Source organism: Zingiber officinale, chromosome 4B, assembly GCF_018446385.1.
Source record: "Zingiber officinale cultivar Zhangliang chromosome 4B, Zo_v1.1, whole genome shotgun sequence".
NCBI lineage: Eukaryota > Viridiplantae > Streptophyta > Magnoliopsida > Zingiberales > Zingiberaceae > Zingiber > Zingiber officinale.
The window spans coordinates 48,794,499-48,820,444 of NC_055993.1; the positions used below are offsets into that span (position 1 = coordinate 48,794,499).

The 25,946-nt window shown below is 35.1% G+C and overlaps 1 protein-coding gene across 3 annotated transcripts in view; it reads right to left on the reverse strand.

Moving 5' to 3' along the window:
* LOC121975037 overlaps positions 1-25,946 on the reverse strand; it is a 92,430-nt gene that overhangs the window by 7,781 nt on the left and 58,703 nt on the right. Inside the window, exons 10-12 of one of the 3 annotated variants that reach the window (XR_006110196.1) lie at positions 18,211-18,323; positions 11,937-12,008; positions 5,524-5,709 (exon numbers count right to left, since the gene is read on the reverse strand). Coding sequence is in view for 2 of the 3 variants with exons in the window: in XM_042526396.1 (XP_042382330.1) it covers positions 18,231-18,323 (93 nt within the window). In the remaining variant the exon portion in view is untranslated. Of the gene's footprint in view, positions 1-5,523; positions 5,710-11,936; positions 12,009-18,210; positions 18,324-25,946 lie in introns of those variants that run through there. The other 2 variants (XM_042526395.1, XM_042526396.1) reach the window with 2 other exon arrangements.

Consider the following 25,946-nt stretch of genomic DNA (forward strand, 5'->3'; position numbering starts at 1 on the left):
TGCAGCATATAAGTGCAGCAATCACAACAATAAAATGCATATAGTGACCGTGCACTCGGACATCACTGCTCCTGACAGTGACTGAGTGGACGTACTCCTGTCCTCTGACCCCAAATCATAAATGGAGGAGCTCAATGCTCTCATCTCCCGGTACACGATGACGGGGAGGTATCTTTGCCGGCTACCACGCTGAGTCACCTGACCAACGGAGCCAAACAGAGTCCACCGTCTGCCGGCTACTACGCTGCTACACTAAATGCCAGCGGAGCCAAACAGAACGGAACTGATGCCCAACGGAGCCAAATAGCAGAACCGCCACACTCCTGCCAGATATACAACTAATCCATGGGTGGTGTGTGTGCAGTACATGTAACTGGCGATGGGCTCAACCAAAGTGGAGCCGACAATCGCACAGCATGCAATCATGATGCATGACACTAAAAACATGGCATAGTCCATATAACTAGATACAAGTGTATACCACTGGAAGAAGTATCAAATAGAAGGTACACCAATCAAATAGGGTATCAAATAAACCCTAGATCCAGAACATATCATAGCATGTGGTTGGTTCACTACCCTAAGCATATGTGATCAGGTAGATATCATGCAGTGCAGCATAAATAAACAACCAAACATGTAACTAATCATGTAGCGACCAACCGAAACAAACAGATAACACAATTATTGTTATATGTTAAACATATTATCATGCATATCAAAAGACATAAGTCAAAGTACCCGCCTCCAATAATAGAAAGGTCCAATCCGACTCCGAGATAATCGTCTCGTGTCAAAATCCTGTAATACCAACAGAGATTTATTTATTTAGCTAAAATTCCAGTGAATTTCCAAATAGAATCCTTAAAACTATCTAGGGCAAAACCCTAAATCATAAATCAACATACCTAATTCAACATATAAACTTAACTCACATCTACCATCATAATAGTCCAACCAACACAGAATCTACTACAAGAATCTGTTATCCTACACCTTACCTAGATTCCCAGCAGAAATGTTGTTGCCGAAGAAAAGTAGTCGCTGTTAGAAAACTGTCGGACCCAAAACAAACCACAGAACAGCACCTTGCTGGAATTCTTCCCACGGAACAGATCAATATGGTATCAAGCAATAATATCCTTGATCAGAACAAGAACAAATATCAAGCCATGGGAATCATAGATCTAAACACCAACCTAATTAACAACCTAACCTTACCTTAATCGATTTATCTCCGAGAAAAATGAGGCAAGGCCGGCTGAAAAAATCAAACCCAGGGCACGGGATTGGTGAGGAAGATCCTTGTGATCGCCGGTTGCTCAAGCACGAAACAAGGCAGTGGCCAGCAGTGGCGTCGGAGCCGGCTAGGGCACTCGCGATGGCAGTGATGATGTCGACTAGGCAAAGAAACTTGATCGACTGCCGGTGCTCGGAAGAAGAGAAAGGCCGGTGCTAGGGCAGAGCTCCTGGAGTATCAGCGGTCGGCTGTGCTCGGATGTCGCCGAAGAGATGGGTGTCGCGGCTGAGCACAGAAGAAGAGATCGGAAATCGGCTGGCTTCGTGCGGAAAGAAAACTCGGTCGGCGGCGGATCTAGGGCATAGTCGCGACGGGGAGAGAAGAGGAGGGAACCGCCGAGTGGCCGGCGGTTAGGGCAAGCAGTCGAGCACGAGGAAGAGGCGTCGGCGCGAGGAGAAAGGGTGCGCTCGGGTGCGCGAGTGAGAAAAGAAACGGCGAGGAAATAAAGAAAAATATAAAGAAAAAGAAAAAGAAAAGGAAAAGGAAAAGAAAATAAATATTTTCCTCATTAAAACAGGGTAACCTAAACAGGCCTTTCCCGGACCCTGTTTTTGTCCCCGTTAACTTGTCCATACGAGCTCCGAAAAATTCCCGAAAAATTTCTAAAAATTCCGAAAAATTCCCTTATCATTTTCGGTATTTTACAAGGAATGTGAAGCAATAAGTTGAGCAATAGTGTCATTAACCTTAATCCACATTATGAGATCAATGAAACTAGGTCATATGGCCAAAAACTCACTAACATTAACCTCTTCTAGGATTTGGTTATGGATGTATATCACATCATGTGATGTCAAACATATATGACATATATTTTCCTCTTCTATTTATAAAGTATTGACTCTGATATTAGTTCATCCATACTGATGTTATTGTGTCAATGCTTTCTCAATAGAAATAATCATCCATAGCGATTCTATTAGCAACAACACATATAAGTTGATTAATGGGAACTATAACATTTCAATTAGTGTCTAATTTGCATTCAAATGTACCCAATAATTTACAAATTATATTGTATTTGTGTGTGTGTGTGTATATATATATATATATATATATATATGAATTGGAGTCAATTCTACCTGATTCCTTAAGGCGATGAGACCTATCGAGGGTCTCATACCTGAATTCTCAAATTTTATATAATTATACTCAATTAAATTATATACATACTTGAATTTGAATATTTAGTACATAATAAAGTGGATTATGTACCTTGATCAAGAATATGAAGCAATAAGTCGATTGCACCTTATTGTACCCTATTGGAGTCAATTATACCCGATTTCTTAAGACAATGAGGCCTATCAAGAGAGTCTCATCCATAGTGGTTCTATTGATCATAACATTCTCAATTAGTATATAACTTGAATCCAAATGTATCTCATAATTTATAAATCATACTAATATCGTATACATATATACCTTAATGGGAGTCAATTATGCTCTATTTTTTCGGCATCGAGACCTATTGAACTATATATATACCCAAATTAAACTACATATATACTCAAATTTTATATAATTATACACAATTAAATTATGCATATACTTGATTTTAGAAATTTTGTACCTAATTATACCAACAGAATAAAAAATCAATAAAAATTTCTATAACAATTTCTTAATCACTAAGTCATATGTCTGTCATCAGTACTACATCTATTGACATCAATACTATATCTATTTTACTATAAAAAATCAATAGTATAAAACTTCATACAAAGGTAAAATTCAAACTCTCATTGTACATCTATTTTACCATAAGAAGCAAAAGACAAGATGAATTAGTTAAATGTATTTTTCAACAATCCATTATCATCTGATAATATAGTTGATACAACACAGCCCCAATAAATGCTCATCTTCACATTATTTGCAAACCTCTAGATATCATCTATGTAACGAGATAGACACTCCACCCACATGCATACATAGATGTCATAATCCAGAGTTGCACCTTAATGATGGCATTGTTCTGTCAATACCTCATGGCTATCTGTCTAATCCTGAAAGATGAAGTATGCAACCAACCAAAAAACGTGCCTACGAAAAAAGGAATGGTTTAATACTATGATCTTAAGACTTATTGAAATAGATTATCATCAAACTCATGTAAACTTTAGTCGTCCCAACTACAAATGAATCACGATTTAAATTCCACACTCTGAAATTATCTTCGGATGTTTTGAAAACCAACAAATATCAATGTCACCTATCATTAATTGAGAAAATGATATATCTGTATCTTTTAAATAGATCTTCATTAAGTTCTTACAATCTACCCTTGGTCGTGGATGTTAACCTCGTAAGAAAAGCTCCGTAATCTATGCTGCGTATTTGTCTGTGTTTATCATATAGCTCCAAGTGTTGAAACACTTCTTATTGCACATTTAAAATAAGGTATAATCATGTATCTTAATCTAATAAGAAGTAAAATCAAATATCAACTGTCAAATATTTAAATTGGCTACAAAGTGACACAATTGTGTCCATACAGTAAATCTCAAATCGATAAGTTGGACTGTGTTTTTCCATAATCCTTATGAAAACATTTATGATTTGACTTCCAATAAGCTCACCAAATAAAAAAGAACGGAATATAGGTCCAGTTAAGCTCAGACACTCATCTTACCAAATGACAACATTATGGGAAGAGAAAACTAATTTTTATTATTAAATTTGAGAAAGAAGTGTTACAAAAAGAATTAACATATCAAAAATAAACGTACTCCAATTCCTCCCTAAAGAGAAAGTTTGTCAACAACTTTCTCTCTTCTTCAAATGTCTCTTCATGCCTACAAAAATCGACTCTCCCTTTATATGCATTTATTTTAATCTTGGCAGGACTCTTATCGTCCTCCTCAATATCTACCATAGAATTTACCTATGTTGCTACATGACTAGCAAAAATATAAAACTATTAGACTTCAAAATAACGAATCAGGAATTTATACTCCATTTACCTTTTCCCCCTTCCTCTTGCATTTTGTGTTGAACTAGACGGAGTCACAAACATCAGCGCCTTTCTTTTCGATACATGATCAACCCTAATCCTCACAGTATCCACAATAGAAGATTGAAAAGGTTGATCTTCTATGCTTTTGAAGTAGCAATGTCACTACCAGAAACATACAGTTTCTTCCAATCCATCACCATTGGGCCTCTCGTCAGTCAAATCATTTCCCGAATCAGATTCTACCAATCCTATGTTTTCATTATCCAATTGAGAGAGAACATTTTTACTATCAAATTAGCCTCATCATCAAAGTTAACAATTGACCTAGCGTTCACTTCCACATTCACATAGCCGAACAACCCAACATATTCATTCTCACCACTGACTTCAACTTCAACATTCTTATTCTCTTCAAAATCTTTCTCATCATCTAAATCTTCACTAACTTTTTCTACCTCCTTATCACTACTCTTATCTGCACTACTTGGTTTAATCATCCTCATCGTATTATCAAATCCAGAACATCTCATACAACGTGACACTTGAAAATAACAGTATAGTTAAAAAAATCTTATCACCATTATTTAACATAATAATTTTATTATTTCTATATTTACCGAAAAACTTCCTTACTTGCCACTTAACAATGTCTCCTCCTTTGAAAAATGATATTATATCCAACACCTTTTTCACAATTATAAATAAAATGTCACTTCTACAATCATATTTAAAAAAATACTAAAAATATAGCAACTTACCCTAGTGAAATCAATGACCGTAAATAATCGCTCAACAACATCATGTTTGATTGAAATCTTACTCCATTCACAGCGAAACAATTGTGAGAAGCAACATAAAGAACGTGCATGTCCAAATGAAGGAATTCTAACCATGCTTGAGTAGATAAAGAGATTAATATAATAATATGAAACATATTAAATTTGCACTTCAAAAATTTAAAACTCACCATCAAGCCAATGGTACAACCGTCTATATACTTTTTGCTCTCAACCTTTCCTTTGCTGTAACGATCACCCTTCTCACTACTATACTACTCTCTAAGGGTGACCGTTACTTAACTACTAACTCTACTTAACCGGTATGATCGAAACCACGAGGAGTCTCTACCGAAAAATTTCGGCAACATCTCCCTTGTACTGGTGACCATATACTGAAATACATACATAGTATACATCAGCCACAGGCGGCTGGAACATACATCAAATACCCACGCAGTTAAATAAGTGTCAATATCAAAAATACATACCTACTAAACTGAGTTTATCTTAGCATGTCATCTAACACAAAAATAATCTCAAATGACATGGATCTTAAAGTACAACTTCAAATGTTTCTTATACACTAAAATGCGGAAACTTAAAAATGCCCAAGTCTCTCCCATAGTCCTGGCATCACACACCATCTGCGCCACCTTGTCGCCTTCCATTATCTGCAGTAAGAGGAAATGCAATCTATAAGCAAAATGCTTAGTAAGCGCTATCTAACTCACAAAAATCTCGATATGCATGTACATGTATCTATAACATGAACTAACTGAATGCTTACTGAAGACTACTCATGTTCATCCAATAGTAAAGGAATCAAACAGGCTGAAATGCTAAACATGTAAAGCTACTCATGCTCTTCTAATAGCAAAGAACAGTAAGCTAATCTAAATAACATGCTAGCATAAAAGAAAACTAAACTTGCTGATTTAAAACAAAATGAAACTTATTTCATTTGTTCTAAACTTATTCTTTTATTCCACTTATTTAAAACTTATACTTTAATACTTTTATACTTATGTGAAACTTATTTTACTTGTTCAAAAGCTTATACTTATAATACTTTAAAATAATAATCAACTTTCTTCTTTGGCCCGGCAACTGTACTTGCTATGCGCGCATCCCTAACTAGACCCGAGATAACTGGCCCCGAATCTAGTAGGGTTTACTAGGTTATCTAAACCTAGGGACGACTATGGGAGCCCAACCCAAGGACAACTGAGAGTCCAGCATACTAGGTTATCTAAACCTAGGGATGACTATGGAAGCCCAACCCAAAGACAACTGAAAGTCCAGCACAGTGCCACTGATAAAAGTAAAATACTTGTTATCTTTTAATACTTCTAATATATAATGCCTCGGCATTTTAACAAGCACCTTGTGTGCCAAAAATCCCTAAAGTCTTGACTTTGGGATCTACTTAAGGCCTTGGCCTTTTTCTTTCTTTTCTTTATCTTTCTTATACTTGTTAATACCTCTATTAAAAAGATGTCTCATACAAAATTGCACTAAAATGCTTATTAACATTGCACTAAAATGCTTAATAGAATTGTATGAAAATACTTAATAAAACTGTATTGAAATGCTCAATAAGACTGCATACTATGCTAATCAAAATTCTACATATTTAGCTAATAGAAATCTGCATACTGTGCTAACAAAACTGCACTATAAGCTTAACGAAACTGCACTATAATTCTGCACTACAAGGAGATTTAAACCTCACTAAAACCTCCAATTTGATTTCAATTATTTCAGTCTCCCCACTCATCTAGTATCAACAACTGCTTTCTAAACTTTCTGTTTCATCATCAACATGATCCATTTATAATTAGAAGAATATTTATTCCAATTAATGAATTCTGAATTAAGCTTCATGAGGAAACTGATAAATTGCAACTAAAACTTGCTATACTAGACCCAGTGCTTCAAGGAACAGCAAGCAATACACATGACATTTATCAAACTAGCAGGGATAAACTCGAATTTTTTTATCACCAAGTGCAAACTCTACCAAAGCGTGTCTACTCAAAGAAATCCTAACAGTATTAGATCCCCAAGCAAAACTTGTCTTTAAGTCTGCCAAATTGATTTAGCACTAAAACACATCCACACAAAGTCAGCTAAGTTTCCCTACCTCAACATAAGAAAACAAATCCACAGAAATTCAAACTGGTAGTCTAATAAACTACTAAATATCTAACTGGATACTCCTAGAACTAAAGCTGTTTATTCCCAATGCATAGCTCAAACCGGAACTAAACAGTAAACTCAAAAGAGACTATTCGTGCCCATGAACATAGCACCAACTAAATCCTTTTCATTCCAAGAGGGAGACATTAAAACCCTATCTAACCTCTTCCATATTCTTTTATTTGTCCAAGTATACTTATCCCCAACAGAACCTGCACTAGAAATCCTGAACGCTTCACAAAATCATTAAATACTTTAACAGACCAAAATTGAATACTTAAACAAACTAAAATTGAATGCTATAACAACTGAGACTGCTGTGCTTGGGATATTCCAAAACCGCAGTTTAAACAGAAGTAAATCTGCATACTTTGTCTAACAAGATTCTGAAATGCTAAACAAATCAAAATCTGCATACTATACTTATAAAATCTACATACTATATTTATAAAAATCTGCCTACATGACTAATCGAAAATCTACATTCCAGCTTAATGGAAATCTGCACTATCAGCCTACAAAAAGAGAAGTTTTGGACTGCATATTAAAAACTACCCGTGCATGCTTAACAGACCAGCACGGAAATAAATAACAAGGTCTAACTGAAATACAATGTTACACGTGTCATATAGAAACTAATTCTCTTAACCGGCTTTATAGAAAAGGGAATTTAGTTAAACACCTGGAATGATTTCCTAAACATATGGCCTTAATTCTGCAAGTTGTAGGACAAATATAGGCGTGAAGGTATGAAGATCATACCCACATGTAGGAGAAACAAACAAAGCTCCTAACTCGTGGGATACCATGGTTTCTGAACTGTTCACCAAATTTAATTAACATTTGAATCTGTTCATCACCTTAGTCTATCTTCTACACTACAACCAAAAGCTCTACATGTTATACAATTGAGAAAACTGAAATTTCTAATCAGTTCGAAATCTGAAATGTTAAAGATTCATAATCTGCACTATAACTTTTAAAGCAAACCTACGTAATCTTATTCAAAGCTTACCCCTTCACAAAGATCTCCAAAACAACTAAAAGAAGAAGGCCAATCTGATCCGGAAGCAAGGAAAAACAAAATTCCAACATCCTCAATTCTCTACCACTAAAATCCAAATTCAAGCTATAAAGTTTGAGGTATGAAACCCACATGCTTGAACTTTACCCATCCTGATCTTTCTTTAAAGGTCACGGCAGAACAATGAATCCAGAATTGTATGCTAAGTATAGAGGGTTGTTCCGGCTTGACAAAAGAATAGCAACAAAAGAAATGCAAACCCTTGAGGGATGCTGTGAGCCAACATTACCTTATCAAATCACATACACGCAAGCTTTAAGATTTCAAGCAAAGCTTCGGAATCAAGGAGAGGAATATGGAATAAACTTCGAAGTTATCCTACTGCAGGTGAGGAAGCTACTTACCGAGGTTCCTTGGACTCACAACCGAAGAGGGGTAGCTAGGGCTTCGGGAAAACTCAAATCTCCGACCTCTCCTTGCGTCCACAGCTTCCCTTCGACAAGAGGATCCGAAATGGTGAAGAACTCTCGACGTTAGCCCCTCGCCGGCAGCCGGAGGTGAAAACCCTAGCTCCGGCTTGCTTCCGCCTGAGCCCTGCCGTCGCGAGCGAGAGAGAAGAGGAAGGGAGGAGTTTAGGTCACGGAAAAATAATCAAGCCCTAAGTTCTCCTCTTATAACTCAATATTCTGTTAACTTCTTTAAATAAATTTGCTACCCTTTTCTAAACAGAACCGGCCGCGTGAACACTTGGTTAGCCGCGCATGGGTTAAGGCTTGGCTCGTGGGTTCAAATCCTCAGCCGAGCCTTTTTATTCCCCTTTTTATTTTAAATGTCCCTAACTACTGCTTAATTATATTTCCTTTCCTATTTGATCAGTAGCAATTGCTTGCACACTTGGTCAGCCAGACTCGCTTAGGACTTGGTTCGGCCAGAGGTCTCGGGTTCGAATCTCGACTTGGACATTTTTTGTCGAAACTTCTTTCGTCTAGTAAAAATACCAAACGACTTCCAAAAATTACATAAAAATACTCTAAAAATTTCTAAAAATCTCTAGAATATTTCTAAAGTATTTCTAAATATTTTTAACCACTATTAGAACTCCAAATGAGGAAATTTGGGTCGTTACATTTGCCATCACCGTTATGTAAGATAATTGGTGGCATAAAAATCTGTATGTTGCATCTCCCTAGGAGTAATCAAAAAACCTCGTCAGGTTATCAATGTAGGGTATAATAAATCGAGGAGTGAAATAGTTACCAACAGAAAAATACTATAGTTAAATAAAAGACAAATAAACAACCTAACAAAATCATTCACTTTAGAATCCTTCTTTAATCCAGCTAATAAACTCATATTATCATGAATCGTGATCCTATTTACGTTGCTAACTTTTTCTCCAAATAGTCGAGCAACAAATTTGGACTCCATGCTCACATTCATATCAATCGGTTGCCCCCACATAGGCCAAACCAAGGACGATGCTAAACTCAATTGATGTGAACAGAACTATAATGTTGTTACCAAATAAGAAAAAATGAGAAGGCAACTGCTGGAATATTTGTAAAACTAAATCTATTCTGGTACTACTAATGGACATCTTAGGCATCTCAAGCCATGGAGCAAGGAGAAAGTGGAGTGCTTTTAATCCTCTCTTTTTGTCAATTACCCAAATTAGATAGCACTTCATCCAATACTTCTATGAAATATGTTAGTGAACAACGAGAATAAGATTACTTGCTTCTCTTGCTCCTCGTAACCTTCTTTATTTTTAAAGATTTCTTTCCCATTTCTTCATAAAAATAAATTAACAATTTAACAAAAACAAATTAATTTATAAGTTGTACCATCAAGTACAAAACATACAAAATAGGATATCATACCACTTAAATTTGTTGGTACAGTGGGGTCGGCAAAAGGAGAGGGGTGAATTGCCTGTAAAATAAGAACTACTTTCCTCGTACTTTCAACTCTAAAATAGCAACAATTAAATAAAAGCAAATAACTGAAAAGAAGGAAAAGAGACTCAGCAATTTGACTTGGTTACAACCTAGATGGTTGTTAATCCAAGACGGTTGAACGACGCACTAAGAAACTCTTTCTCTGAAGGCGGAGAAGTCTTTTACACACTTAGAGAGCTCTAGAGTTGCTAGGAATTGATTACAGAGTTGAATTCATAATTTCCTACCTCCAGGGGCCTTTATATAGCTCATGGAAATCCTATCTCGAGTCTTGAGGGCACCTCCAAAGGGGTTGAGGGCGCCTCCAAGTGGATAAGCGGATAAAACTTTATCCGCGCGCAAACGATCATGTTGACCCAGTTGAGGGCGCCCTCAATGTTGTTGAGGGTGCCCTCACTCTAGTGAGGGCGGAGGCGCCTCAACAGTTGTTGAGGGCGCCTCCAGCTGCTTTTCCAGCACTTCTTCGTCTTCACTTTAACTTCCGAAGTCCCGATAGTTTGGGTGATTGCGACCAACCGAAATAGGGCTCACCCGAACCCAATTTTCGGCCTTCTCCTCAAGCAGGCTTCTGCCCCGACTTCTCGTCCCTCGAACGTCACGCACGTTCTTCTCGTACACCGGTATACTCTTCCGCAGCTCTTTCGTCCTTCGGACGCACCGAGCTCGTCGGCTCCCTTCCTGTACCGTCATTCTCACTAGCTGCGTCTTCCACTCGACTTCCTGCCCTCCTAAGCTCCTGCACACTTAGACACAGAGATCAAAATCAAACATGACCTAATCTAACTTGATTGATCACATCAAAATAACCACGAGGTCCAACAAAATTGAGTACATTATTCAGTTTATTGATAATCGCTACCTTTTAATCATTCAATTGAAGAAGTTAAAATGCAAACACATCATAAAATTGCAAATAGAAATCCAGAACCCAATTTTATTCAAACTAACAATATCGACAATACTAAAAAATAGGAATAATTTAGCTAAAACAATTTTATTTAAAATTTATACCATAAAGTATAAATCATCGAAAATTAGATATTAAAGCGCTTAAATTGAGTTTATTATTCATTTATTAAAATATCCCTAATATTTCAATTATGTCCCAATTATATCCCTAAACAAACAATGAAGATATGAAGAATACTTGAAAATCATTCATAACATAAGTAGTAGAAGTTTGGAATACATAACATAAGCACATATGTTTATCTTGATACATCCATCAACCTTCATTACAAAAGAAAAAACAAACTATTTAGTATCATCTTTAACATCTTGTTGTTGTATCTTGTCTAACATCCCTGCAACCTTTAAACAATGGGTATGATGCTCATTTGCTAACTCTAACTATGCATCCATAAGTTTAGCTAGCATCTTAGATTGGTAAGTTTACTAGAAGTCAAAGCAGCAGTTGAGCTTGATGTAAATGTTGAGCTCAAAGGTTTCCTCTCAGCACGAGTAAAGGTGGCAGCTTTGTTCTGTTTGTATGCAATAAATGCTATTATTGCTTCCTCACTAGTTTTATAGGATTTGTGAATAGTTCCGCTAAATTTGTTAACTTGCATTTGTGCTTCTTCCCAAGTCCTATAAATGTCAGGCTTCTGTCCAACAAATACAACATATATCTTGCCTTATAATTCCAACAAAGATTTCCCAACTTATTTCCAAAATACAACAAATAATCAAAAATCGAAATTGAAATAAAATGACTCACCATATTTAAACTTATTTACTCCTCTTCCTTCTCCTACTCAGGTTTGATGATCACGATATGTTTTCCAATCCGCTTATATAAGGGAAAAACCACGTGAGAAGCACATGCTCATTCCGTTAATTATAAACAATGGAGTTAATAAGAAAGATATATTTAGACATATTTAAAAAGATAAGGGACACATTCAACCCTTATAATTCTGTAAGGATATAATTAGGACATGATTAAAATAATAGAAATTTAATGAATGATCTCATGTATTAATAATCATATCTCTTTCAATTCTTTAATAGAAAATGATAAAACATAAACACAGTCATAAAATTACAACTTAAAAATCAAACTAATTTTATTCGAGCTAACAGAATTAGCACCACAAAAATTAGAATAGTTTACCTATTCATATTATAAAGTATAGACTCTAAAATTTTTGAGACATTAAAGTTTTTAAATTGGGTACATTACTCAATTTATTGATAATCACTATAAAAAAACTCACATATCTCATTCATTCCTTGAGTTAAAAAAGATGCAATATATGCAAACTCATTCATAAAATTACAATTCAAACACTAAAACCTAATTTTATTCAACCTAACAAAATCAACAACACCTATGAACTTACCTTCTATTAAATACGTCGTTTCTACCTTCGAAATACAACGCAAACGGCTTCTTCACGTTAGCAACCCTCTGGTTGTTCTGATTACCACCTTTTTACTTCTTTAGATCTGGCATTCGTCGATGATCCTTGGGTTGAAGGTGAAAGTCAGGTTTTGCACTCGAACCTTTAAGTTCTGCACTTGAAGGTGAAAGTCGGGTTTTGCACTCGAACCTTTAAGTTCTGCACTTGAAGGTGAAAGTCGGGTTTTGCACTCGAACCTTTAAGTTCGGCACTTGAATGTGAAAGTCAAGTTCTGCCGCCTCTCTAATTTTTGCCTTCAACGTCGACGGAATTATTTTAGACAGTCGCCTACAATTTAGGGTGGAAGTCGAGGAAAAAGTTCGCTGAAAGTTGGAGTATAAAATGAGTCGGAGGAATATAAAATGAAGAAATATGGTAATTCGGTAAATTGAAGTAGATTAAGCAGTTGAAGAAAAAAAAGAGATTTGGTCAGGGAGTTAAGACACATTTTGTTTGACCCAAGGATTGACAAGGGAGATGAAGTTGCGGTTAAAAATTTAAAGATAACTTATCGTTAATTTTTCAAAAATCTCTCTTTCTTATTATGTTTAGTAAGCGGACTAAATTTTAGAGTAGATAAAACTAACAAGCATAGACATTGATGGAAAATCAAAAGCTTGCTTTATCTTGATGGGGAGGAAGTCTCTCTCTACCCCTCCCCCTCTAATAATAATAATAATAATAATAATAATAATTATTATTATTATTATTATTATTATTATTAGCGGGATAACATGAACCTCATAATTTAGCATAATAAACTTAGCAAATAATAAGAATCTGTGTAATAATTTTTTACTTTTAATTTAACAAAAACCCTAAATTATTATGTGCATTATATTCTTTTAATTTCATAATAACTTTTTCAAATTAAATGATAATATAAAAAATAAACAATACGTAATAATTAAAATATTTTATTATAATCGTATAATCAGATAACCATTCTAAAATCATCAGTAAAAAATAACCCACCTTACCATTTTAGAGCTAAAAATACTAAAATCCAGTTGTTTAGTAATTTTTTTTTCTCTTGATTATCAACATAGTCAATCCATTTAACTTTTCCTGTGGCATAATTGATTAGAGAAACGTTTTGATGGATTTTAACTTTGAAAAGCTTTGTGTTGCACATGCTCTTGTAATCAGGATAGTTAATCAGATTTTATAAACAATGTGAATATTCAAGAAACATCCATCCATTTTTTTTCAAATAATTCACTATAGTAATTACCTATTTTTTCTTTTCTTAATAATCCATACTTTAAAAATATCAACTTAGAAAATAAATCATCCTCATTAATATCAAAACAACTTCTATTAAGTCATAATTTTCAAGATTCTTGCAAGACATCAACAAACTTCATCATCTGCACATTGTTACCTCTCCAAATTTAACAAAAAAAAAAAATCAAATGTTTCTTCATATTTTTGGAACAGTTCAAATTGAGTTTTTTATAGAAGAATGAGTTTGATCAATTATAAAGAGAAAATAATTTATTCAAAAAGAATCTACAGGTGATTGTGCTACTTCTTCACTATTACTTTCACCGAATTGCTTATTTCTCTGTCAAAATATATCTTTGTTCATCTCACATGTCATTTCTTTAGCTTCAACCATGACTTTATCATAACCATCTACTCTAAATGCTTCTAGAAATAAAAAAATTCTTTGTATATATGGTAGCAATATCAATATACATCATATTGAAAAAATTTGCTCACAGTGTTAATAGCATGTAACAACTTGTGTCGAATTATCACACCAAGTAAGAATTCAAAATTCTCAAGTTCATATAACACTAAGGACTCGGCTTCAATCTTTGCTTTGGGATTATCTCTATCATTTGTCAAGTCATACATAATATCTCTTATTTGTGCAGTTTGCTACTTTATAGGTTTAAAACTCTCAACATGACTTTCTCCAACGTGTTTGTGGCAATGACTTAATTGTCAAACCCTTCACATGATCTTTAAAATTCTACCATCACTTGGTAGAAAAGAGGAGAACAATGTATAGAGCTGTCGTATCACTCCAAAAAATAACATAATTTTAGGACAACAATTCATCATATCACACAAAGTTAAATTAAGACTATGGTCGTCACAAGAAGTATAAAAACTTTGGGATTCATTTCAAGTACATTTTCTGTATACTTTTATGTTTCCTTTATATATTACATCCATTATCATATTCTTGATCTCTAATATCATTAATATCCAGTTCAAGATTGACTAAAGTATTTTTAAGATGCATAAAAAACTCAAGCCCTGAGGTACTATCAACTTCTAAAATTTACACCCAATATTCTTCTACTTCTATGTAAATCATCTAAACATCATATGACAATGGGCATTTACTCCTGGTGACTGATATCATGAGTACAATCTAATATGATTGAAAATTTTTTACTTGTTTAACTTTTGTTATTATTATTTTTCTTATCTCACTCGCAATTATTTGTATCAACTCATTTTGAATTTTGCAACTAAGATATATAACATAAGTTTCATGGTCTTTAATACGCCAGAGGTCATCTTTCATTACTAGATCAAATTTTGTAATCATTTCAATCATTTGGAACTATTTTCAACATAAAGCTTTTCACAACTTCCTCGAAATGCTAATTTATTTTTCATCAATCGTTGAACAACTATCATTATCCTCTATAACACTTGTTTCTAATATTCTCTTTCTTTATTAAATTGTACTTGTATGCCTGAATCAATTACTTTATTTGTTCTCAATTTTTCTTTCCAATTCAAGCCAATTCATCTTACACTCCATATGCTCCTTACTCGTTTCATGATTTACAAGACATCAACTCAAATTATATCAATCATTATATCCTTCATTAGCAAACTAACCATATTTAGTCTTGTTTACTTTATTCTTGAATAACTTACAACAAAAAAAAAAAATCTTGTGAGAAGAAACTAAATATAATAGCCATCTTCTATGACTTTCCACCAAGTTTAACAAAGTTCTCTTATTATAATGTGACATGTTGAAAGAATGTTAGCACTATCTTGAAACACATTATGGACATCTCTCTTTGGACCTCTTTATACTAGAAGTCTCTAATTTTCTAATCAATGTTGTCCCACTTCCCCGGATCATCAGAGCAAGTCTCATGATTCAAGTTTTCATGTTGAACATACTAATTATCTTTCTCATTATCATTCAATTTATCCATTGAAAAAATTATCATGCATCCAATTTTCTTTTCAATGAAGGCATTATTAACTACATCATCATTAGTCAACTATTATAAATCCTGCCCACAAGGGTTGACATAATTAGTACCTGCATGGGGCGTTGTACCAATAGGTCTGGAGATCAATTTCCAATGTGTGCAAATGTTTCATTGGATATCCGACCTCTCCCATTCAAAGGGTCATTGTGGTAAGGCAAAATGTCCCCATAATTCACCTGTCTGTATCTAACCAGAGGATCGGTGATATTGGACCGCCTGGAATGAGTGTTATTATGTGTTGTTCCAACTATTATAAATCCCAAATCTGACAAGCATAATTTTATGATTTCAAGTTCATTAGTCAATTGAAACTCTAATTGTCATGCCAAGAGACCTCATGTCTCTAACACTTTTTTGTATGCTTAATACAAGTCAACTTATCAAGACTCCCCGTACCTAGGGACTCTTGACCTCCAAGACTTCACTTCATCACTTATCAAGCATCCAGCACTCTATAACCTACTTGAACTTCCATCACTATTAAGCACCTAGTGCTCTATAGCATACTTGGGCTTCCATCACTACAAACATCTATTGAACTTCTACAATACCAAGTGTCTAATCGGCTTTCATCCACTTAATACTTGTCTCCTTTGAGTAATACATTGCTCACCAACAAACACATTACTCAAACATCAACATATATTCTCGATCTTCAATTCATACATGTGCCATATGATACTTGGCCCATACAACATGACTCCTAATTGGAACATGATTTAGTAGGAACCCTATTAAAACATATGCCACCTTCTCAATTAATATCCTTGTATATATTTAGTGGTGGGTCACTATGACCCATTTCGGATCAAACCATGTTGAACAATATAGTATATACCACAGAAGGAAGAGAAAATCACTTTCAAATGCAACATTGCAAGTCTAACGAAAATTATGAGACCTCGACAAACAAGAAAGATAAATCGAACGTAAAATATATAATTTGAGCACAGCACAAAAGTTCCATTCATAGTTCCAGTTTGAATCAAATAAAACAAAACTTTTCCCACTTTTAAATACTCTCGCACCACCATCTCAAGATGGCAGGTTCAAAGAACACAGGCGGTAGAGCCACATGAAAGGAAAGTGAATATTTTAGAGTTGGGTCAAAGGCTAGGCATTAAAATGAGAACTATTAAATACTATAGACATAAATTAGAACGAGCCCTAAGCAGAATTCTTAAAGTAAAATGTAATTTTATAATAAATACTAATTTTGATATATCAACATATGTTATACTTATGCATATATTTGCATTTATAAGTATTTTATTTTTAGCTAGTGATAAATTAAAAAAAAAACTCTCTTTAGATTGGAAGAGGAAGCAAATAAAGACACTCATGAGATAAAGCTCTGTGGGGAAATTAGAAATTGACAGAGCATGAAAATTCTTCTCTATCTGAAACAATTTGTGTCACCATATTAAAAGTCCAGGAGGAAAAGAAATGAAAATTCTCCAGTTTTCACAGTTTTAAGTTAACAAAAATAGTGTATGTTGGAGTTAACTCAATGAAGTGCAAATTAAAAGATAATATTAAATTAAGAAAGTTCTGATTTCCGTTACAAATGACACTTGGCATATTCTAACTTGCTAAAAAATAAGTGGCCTAAAAGTTAGACATGTCATCATAGTATTTATTAGCTATTAAAAATTTACCATAAGAACAAATTTGGAAATTATAGATAGATAGATGGCCGGGGGACCAAAATAATTTATAATTTTGAGCTTAAGATTATTGATGAAATTTAGAATTTGAAGTCTAAGGAGAAGAATTGAAGACTATCCGCCTAATAAAAGAGGAGCAGCTATGCCGCAAATTCCCAAAAAGGAAAGAAAAAGGAGGGGCAACGAGCTATAACTCTGAATTGAAGTTTAAGGATGAAAATTTAGAAGGTTAGGCGAAGAGGTTTTAGACCCCAACAAAAAGAGGAAGGCAGACATAAGATGCTGTAGATATGAAGTGAAGGTTGAGAATACAACTTGGATGGTCAGGCCCAAGAAAATATGAACCCTAAACTAAAGACACCAGAAGGGAGGCATTAAATTGAAGAAGCATCCAAACAGTAGGGAGGCAGTTACCAGTTAAATATATGTAAATCAACTAGACATTCCCTGTCATGCACAACTGAAGTTTTATTAGAGGGTTATTTACCCAGCCGGAAGACACCCCCCAATTACATGTAATTAATTAATTATAATTTAAAGACTAAGAGCTTGCTTATGGTAGTTGGTATCATATTTACAGTCATTCAAACATGAAATAGAATAAAAAAAAGATGAGATTTACAGCTTCAATAAAGTGGAAGGATGGCTACATGAAATGGAAGTACCTGACAAATATAACAGAAAGCTAGCTACTAGAGTATGTCTGGAACAAGTAGCGCAAAATTTCTTTATAGTCACCCATTTGAATCCCAGTGTTAGGATCAACAAAATAAGGCACCTACAAATGGAAAAAAAAGCCCCACATTTTCTGGCATTAGTGTAAGCATGTTCAGAGAAATTGAGTACATTATGCAACATGTATTGAATTAACTAGCGTATGCATTTTTGCCTATATGCGATGCACAGGTGCCAACTTGAGAGATATAAGTGAGCAAAAATTAAAATATTTTTATGGAATAATAATAAAAAAATGCCTCTTTTTTTATTCATCATCAAAATGACACCCCAACTCTTCAAATTAGCCTACTAAATCCGGTGCACTTTCACATGCATCTCCAAAAAAAAAGTCAGATTGGCTATCGAGCCAGTTTAACGTGTCTAAGTAAACTCATACAGTATGTTTGGTCAAAATTATCACATGAGTGATAAATTTAAAAAATAATAATAATAAATAGTATAGTGATATAAATATTGTTATAAATTTAAAAATTATTAGAAACAGCAACGTGGTAATCTTAGTAGTTTTGGTCCAAATGTATTACATTATTTTTTTACTTAAAATTCAATATAGGAATCATTGGAGTTTATTCATATTTTTAAAAATCATCAAATGACTCAGAAATTACCATGTAATAGTTTTTGCCAAACTGTCACATTTTTATTTTTGCTCAAAATTTTAAAGATGCACCCTAAAAAGCCATTGGAATCTGATATTTGAGATGGAAAAAAATCATATGCTTTATTGAAACATGAGGCATATTTATATACCAGATTAGGAATCTCCCTTAGAAAACTAACTACAATTAGGAAGCTAATTAACAACAAACATTTATTGATAGATATATACTGCTATATAGACAGCTAACAGATATATACTGCTATATATATATACACTCCTTCAAATTTGAGCATAGATATTAATCATGCCCAACTTATTACAAAGATAATCAATCTGAATTCATTTAAAGTTTTTGTGAAGATATTCCCTAGTTGTTAACCCGTCTTCACATATCTTCACATATCCGATAGAAATTAAGTTTTATTGAATCTTCTCACAAAGAAAATGATAATCAATTTAAATATGCTTAGTTCGCTTATAAAACATAGGATTTAATACAATATGAAGAGCAGTTTAATTATCACACCGCAGTTTTGCTAGTACTGAAGGCTTAAGTCATACTTCAGTCAAGAGTTGATATTTCCATATTATCTCATACACAGACTGTGTCGTAACCTTACATTTTGTTTCTTACTCTTTCATGAAACTAAATTTCCTCCAACAAAGATATAATAACCTAAAGTAAATCTTCTATCCATTTTTGAACCTACCCAATATGCATCTGACAAACATTCAATATGAGTATGTCCATGATTTTCATACATGATATCCCGTCGGGGTGCTCCTTTCAAGTAACACAAAATTTTCTCTACCGCTATCCAATGATGAACTGTTAGAGATGACATAAACTGACTAACAACACTAATTGGATATGTAATATCTAGACTAATTACAGTAAAGTAATTCAACTTCCCAACCAATCTTCGATATCTCTCAGAATATTCAAATAGTTCTCCATCTCCTGTGAAGTGTGTATATTCTGAGCCATTGGAGTACTATAAGGATTTGCCTCCAATTTTTCTATCTCAGTTGATAGATCAAGGATATATTTTCTCTGAGATAGAAATATACCTTTTTTACTCCGTATAACTTCAACACTCAAGAAATACTTTAGCACCCCCAAATCCTTCGTGTGAAATTGAGTATAAATAAAAAACTTAAGAGATGAGATTCCTGTAGCATCACTTTCTATGATAACAATATCATCCATATACATAACTAATAGGATGATACCAGCTCCTGATTGCTTATAGAACACAAAATGGTCAGATTTCATTTTTATCATACCAAAATTTTCAACAAAACTAGGAGATTGTTCCATATACACTTCTTCTTGTAGATCTTCATAAAGAAAAGCATTTTTGATATTAAGTTATTGTAAAGGTCAATGATGAGTAACATCCATTGAAATAAACAATTGAATATATGTCAATTTTGTAATAGGAGAAAAAGTATCAGAATAGTCTACACCATAGGTCTGAGCAAAACCCTTTGCGACAAGATGAGCTTTCAATATGGTAATTGACCCATCCAAGACATTCATTTGCATCTAATAGACTATTTCCTTGAAGGTAAATTGACCAAGTCCCAAATGTCATTGTCATCTAAAGTATTTATCTCCTCTATCATTGCATCATACTAACTAGGATGAGATATGACTTCACTGACACTTTGAGGAGGGGGGTGAGTATTCGGTTAAAACCGAACTGAACCAAATTAACTGAAATTGAATTAATCAATTTTTTTCGAACTAACCAAACCAACTGAATTTTCCAATAAGAACTGAAGAAACAAAACCAATAAAATATTGATTAATTCAGTCGAAAATCGAATTTATTGGTGCATGGTGTATGTAGATAATCGAACCTAGGTTTTAATGTTGGCAAAAGTTCAAAGTTAAGCTTATTTGTGATCTAACGATGCTAATCAAGTGTGCAGATATTAGTAAGACTAGTCAAGTAAAAGTCCTAGTGAGACTAAGCAAGGGAAAGTCCTAGTAGATTAATTGGATTGGATACTAGGCAAGGCAGAAGACTTGACAAATCAATGACACCGGACGGGAAGTCTAGATGGGTCAGTGGATCGGATGTCAAGCAGGTCGAAGGGTCAGCAAGGACCGGACATCGAAAGGAAGCCTTGGGCCAGATGATTAGATGCTAAGCAGTAAGTTCAAATAGGTTTAGAGGATCGGATATTTGGCAACATGTAAATTCTCATGAAAGGATATTTGCTTGAAGGGAACAGTAGGCGTCGGTCTGCCCTAAGGTTTCATTGGAAATCCAAAGTTAAGATCGGACAATTGTAAGACTGTCACCAATTAAATTTTTATATTATGTCTGTTATGCTAACTATGTGGTGTAAGAACTTGATATCGAAAGGTGGCCAGAACAATGCACTTCGGGAGACAGGAGAGATTCCAGGCCCCGAAGTTCTGAGTAATCGGACAGGGTACAGGCACCTGGATGACTTGAACACAAGCCAGCGTGTCAAATGAGGTGGCACACTTCGGTTGGTTGGCGCATGTCAACAACGCTCAAAAGGGATCCAGGAGTTCAGAAGAGATCCAGATGCCTGGAGAAGGAAAAGTCGCAACCGGAGAGGGCTCCATCCTCTGTTCACGCCACGTCTAGGTGCTCAGTGATGGCTAAGTCACTGATGGTGTCAGATCGAATAGGCTCAGCTCTGGAGGCACCCAGAATGGTCAATAAAAGCAACATCGCATAGCAACTTCGAATAAGCTGTTCTACTCCTCTTCCAAGTGCTACATGCTCCGAAAAGTTGCTATGACGCCGAAACGTTGCTCCAACATCGACGCTCTACTTCAAATCTTGTTTTATCGATATAATTTTATATTAGCACACTCATCTACTCGTATGCAATTTTTTAAGGGTCGATAAATTTGTTACCATACCAATTTGTTGTAAAGACGAATCTCCGTCTCCGAGTTTCTATTCTGAGAAGGAGATTTTTAATGGATTATCAATCGGAAGCGGGATTGCAGGCCTTGAACTAGCAGCTGTCTATGAACCAAGTAAAAAGAAATGATGTTCTTGCTGTGTTAATTTCACTTATTCCACTGGCAACATTAAAACGAGTTTTCAAAACAAGTTTACAAAAAATATGAAAAAGCGACATGCGCTATTTATCTCCCTCTAGCACTTTTACGATCCTATAATTGGTATCAGAGAGGGACACTATGAATTGATGCAACCACTATTTGAGCAACTTCTTTTTGTTTTTTTTTTCGTTTACTTTTTTCATTTATTTTTTTTCTCACGCACTACTAATCCAAGGCCAAGTCTTGACAATCTTTTTCCCCTATTTTTTTTATTGTGCAAGATTTGCTTTGATGACCCATCAAGAAGGCTACAGCACAGCCTGACCGCCTCTTATCTCCGATGAAGATTTCGACTACTGGAAGGGTCAGATGGAGTATTAACTGAAGACTCGAAGTGGAAATGTGGATAGCGACCCAAACCAAATTCACTATCCCAACCGACACGACAAATGGGTCCAACAAATGAAGAAGAAGATCAAGGTCGACGCTAAAGCTACTTAAACTCTACAATGCAGTTTGACAAAGGAGGAGCTTAACCGAGCCCCTTATGAGCGCGAAGGACTAGTGGGGCATGTTAGTTGAACTACACGAAGGGACACCCGAATCTAAATTAAGCAAGCGTGATTTAATTTTACATAATTTATATAACATAAAAATGTAGAAAGGAGAAAACAATTTTGAGAAATACCTTGTGGGTGTCGATAGTCAATGCTTACAAGGTTTCTCAAGATCTTTCAAAGGTAATGTTGGACGAATTATTTTTCAAATTCGAATTACATGAACAAACTAATGTTACTCCGGTCGAAAAAGTGTTACTTTGTTTGCAAGAAAATTCAAAAACAAGGAGCTAAAACCAAAGTCTCAAACTGAACCCGAATAAGAAGATGAATCTGATTCAGAAGATGACAGAGAAATTAGCTTTGAACTAGTCAACCTAGTTCAAAAACTATTCAAGAAGAAGAAGGGGTTCACTAAACACGAGATTAAGAAGGTGATCTAGTCGAAGAACAAGTAAACTAGACCAAGCCAAACCACAAAGGTGAAATCCGAAGTGATCTGCTACAAATGCAACGAAAAGGGGCATTTCAAGGCGAAATGTCCAAACCTGAAGAAAGACAAGAAGCAACGAAGGAAGGAAGCGCAAAAAGCCACATGGGACGAGTAGTCATCAAAAGATTCAAACGAGGAAGAACAAGCTCAAGTGAGCTTTCTAGCACTACCGGCGCAAGAACAAGTAATCGAAACCAAGTTCAATCCTGAGTCTAGATCCAAAGCTCAGTTCGAGACAAGCCACAGATCTGTATCCATTTTAGACGTACCCAATAACGAGGTAGACTCTCCACTAGTTAATAAACTGTATTTATTAATTTATAATTTGACTTGAGAACTAGCTAAATCTAATATTTGGGTCAAGTAACTCCTAAAGGAGATTAAAACTCTTAAGGAGAAGATTAACCAAAGTGTTTCACACGTTCAAATTGGAACTTCAACTTAAGTCCAACAACTTGAGGAAGGAAATTCTAATTTGAAAGCTCAAGTTGAAAACCTTAAAGGATCATTGGAATGGTTTACTTCGGGTTCTAAATACCTTAATATGATGTTTGGGACTCAAAGGGTCATATACAATCGATCCGGACTCGGACACAAGGTTAAGACTCAATTCAAATCGTATCTATCATTGGTGAAACGAAATGCTAAAAACCCAGTTCAAGCATGGGCGTCTAACTTAAGCTTATTTAATCAAGTTGGACCTAATTAATATTGGATCCCAATAATCAAATTCACTATCTACATAGACCATATCGAGGTTATGATTTAGAGGGAGCCAATAGGAAAGTAATATTTTCTTGTTGAATTGCATGATTGCTTGATTTACTACTTTACTTTGCATACTTATTTTTCTTATTAAATTTGAACGATTAGATAAGGACTTAGAATTCATTGATACTTGCCTAACCTAGTACTAGGTAGGTGTCGAGAATATAGATTATTTAGGCAAGCTCTGAGGTGTAAATTATGCTAGCTAGCTGTCTTGATTATTTTTAACAAGCTTTAATTAGCATTAATTAGCTTTAATTAGCATTAATTATTCTTAATTGCTGTAAATCATTGAGCTGTAATTATGTTGTAAATTATTATAAATACAATCTCAATAGGAGAGATCATTATGCCCTCAAGTTATCTCTTTCAAGTTGGTATCAGAGTCATCCTTCCCTGTCCAGAAATTTCTTAAGCCAAAGCCATGTCTGAACACTCCAGCGAATCCACCACCATTCCTCAGTCCTCCTCACATCCCGCCCAGATAACCACCATCAAGCTGAACGGCGACAACTTCTTACGATGGTCGCAATCAGTGAAGATGTATATTCGGGGCCGAGGAATGATGGGCTATTTAACGGGTGAAAAGAAAATTCCATCGGAAAAAGACCCAATGTATTCTTCATGGGATGCCGAAAATTCCATGGTAATGACATGGCTCGTAAATTCCATGGAAGAGGAGATTGGCGCAAATTATATGTGTTTCCCTACGGCATATGAATTATGGGAAAACATAAATCAGATGTACTCTGATTTGGGGAATCAGTCCCAAATCTTTGAGTTGACTCTCAAACTTGGTGAATTGCGGCAAGGAGAAGAACCGGTCACCAAGTATTTCAACTCCTTGAAGAGGATCTGGCAGGACCTTGATCTTTTTGATGCATGAGTGGAAGAATGTTGAAGATGGACAGTACCACAAGAAAACAGTGGAAGACAGTCGTATCTTCAAATTTTTGGCTGGCCTCAATGTTGAGTTCGATGAGGTAAGAGGAAGAATCATTGGTAGGAGACCACTACCATCCCTCGGTGAAGTCTTCTCCGAAGTTAGAAGGGAGGAGAGCCGAAAGAATGTTATGCTTGGCAAAAAAGGACCTACGACTATCATTGAAGGTTCAGCCCTTACCTCTACAGGCTCAAACATACGCAGAGGCACTGCCAATCTACGTAAACCAGAAGAAAAGTCAGTTCTGTGGTGCGACTTTTGCAACAAGCCACGTCACACCCGAGAAACCTGCTGGAAAATTCATGGCAAACCTGCCAACTTTAAAAGCAAATCAGGTGTGAAAAATGGACGTATCTTTCCCACTGCGAATGAGGCAATGACTACTGCCAGCACCATCACAAAAGAGCATCTGGAGCAACTTCTAGCACTGTTAACTTCAAACCCATCATCCAGTACTCCTAATGTTTCTGTGGCGCATACATGTAACGAAATAATTGCCTTTCTATGTGGTTTCGGAATTTCTGCTCCATGGATAATTGATTCTGGAGCATCTGATCATATGACCAATTCCTTGAAATTGTTAAAATTATACTCACCCTGTCCTGAAAATAAAAAGGTTAAGATTGCAGATGGAAGTTTTTCACCTATTGCCGGGAAAGGTTCAGTCCAAATTTCTGAGAATATAGATCTTAAGTCTGTTCTCTATGTACCTAAACTTACATGCAATCTTCTTTCAGTCAGTAAATTATCCAAAGACTCTAACTGTCGTGTAGTTTTTTGTGACTCTCATTGTATCTTTCAGGACCGGAGCTCGGGGAAGACGATTGGCAGTGCTAAAATGGTGAATGGTCTTTACTACTTTGGGGACATTTTACCTAGTAAGGAAATTGTGCAAAGACTTAGTAGTATTAGTTCTCTTTCTGTTTATGATCAAATAATGGTTTGGCATTGCCGGTTAGGTCACCCTAGTTTTTCATATATGAAACATTTATTTCCTGATTTGTTTAAAAATCTGAACCCCTTAGATTTTCAATGCGAAAGTTGTATTCTTGCAAAAAGTCCTCGTAAAACATATGTCTCTAGACCTTACCTTGAATCAAAACATTTTTACTTATTCCACAGTGATGTGTGGGGACCCTCAAAGGTAACTACATCATCCGGACAAAAATGGTTTGTAAGCTTTACCGATGACCATACTCGACTCTGTTGGGTATTTTTGATGAGAAACAAGAATGAGGTTGAG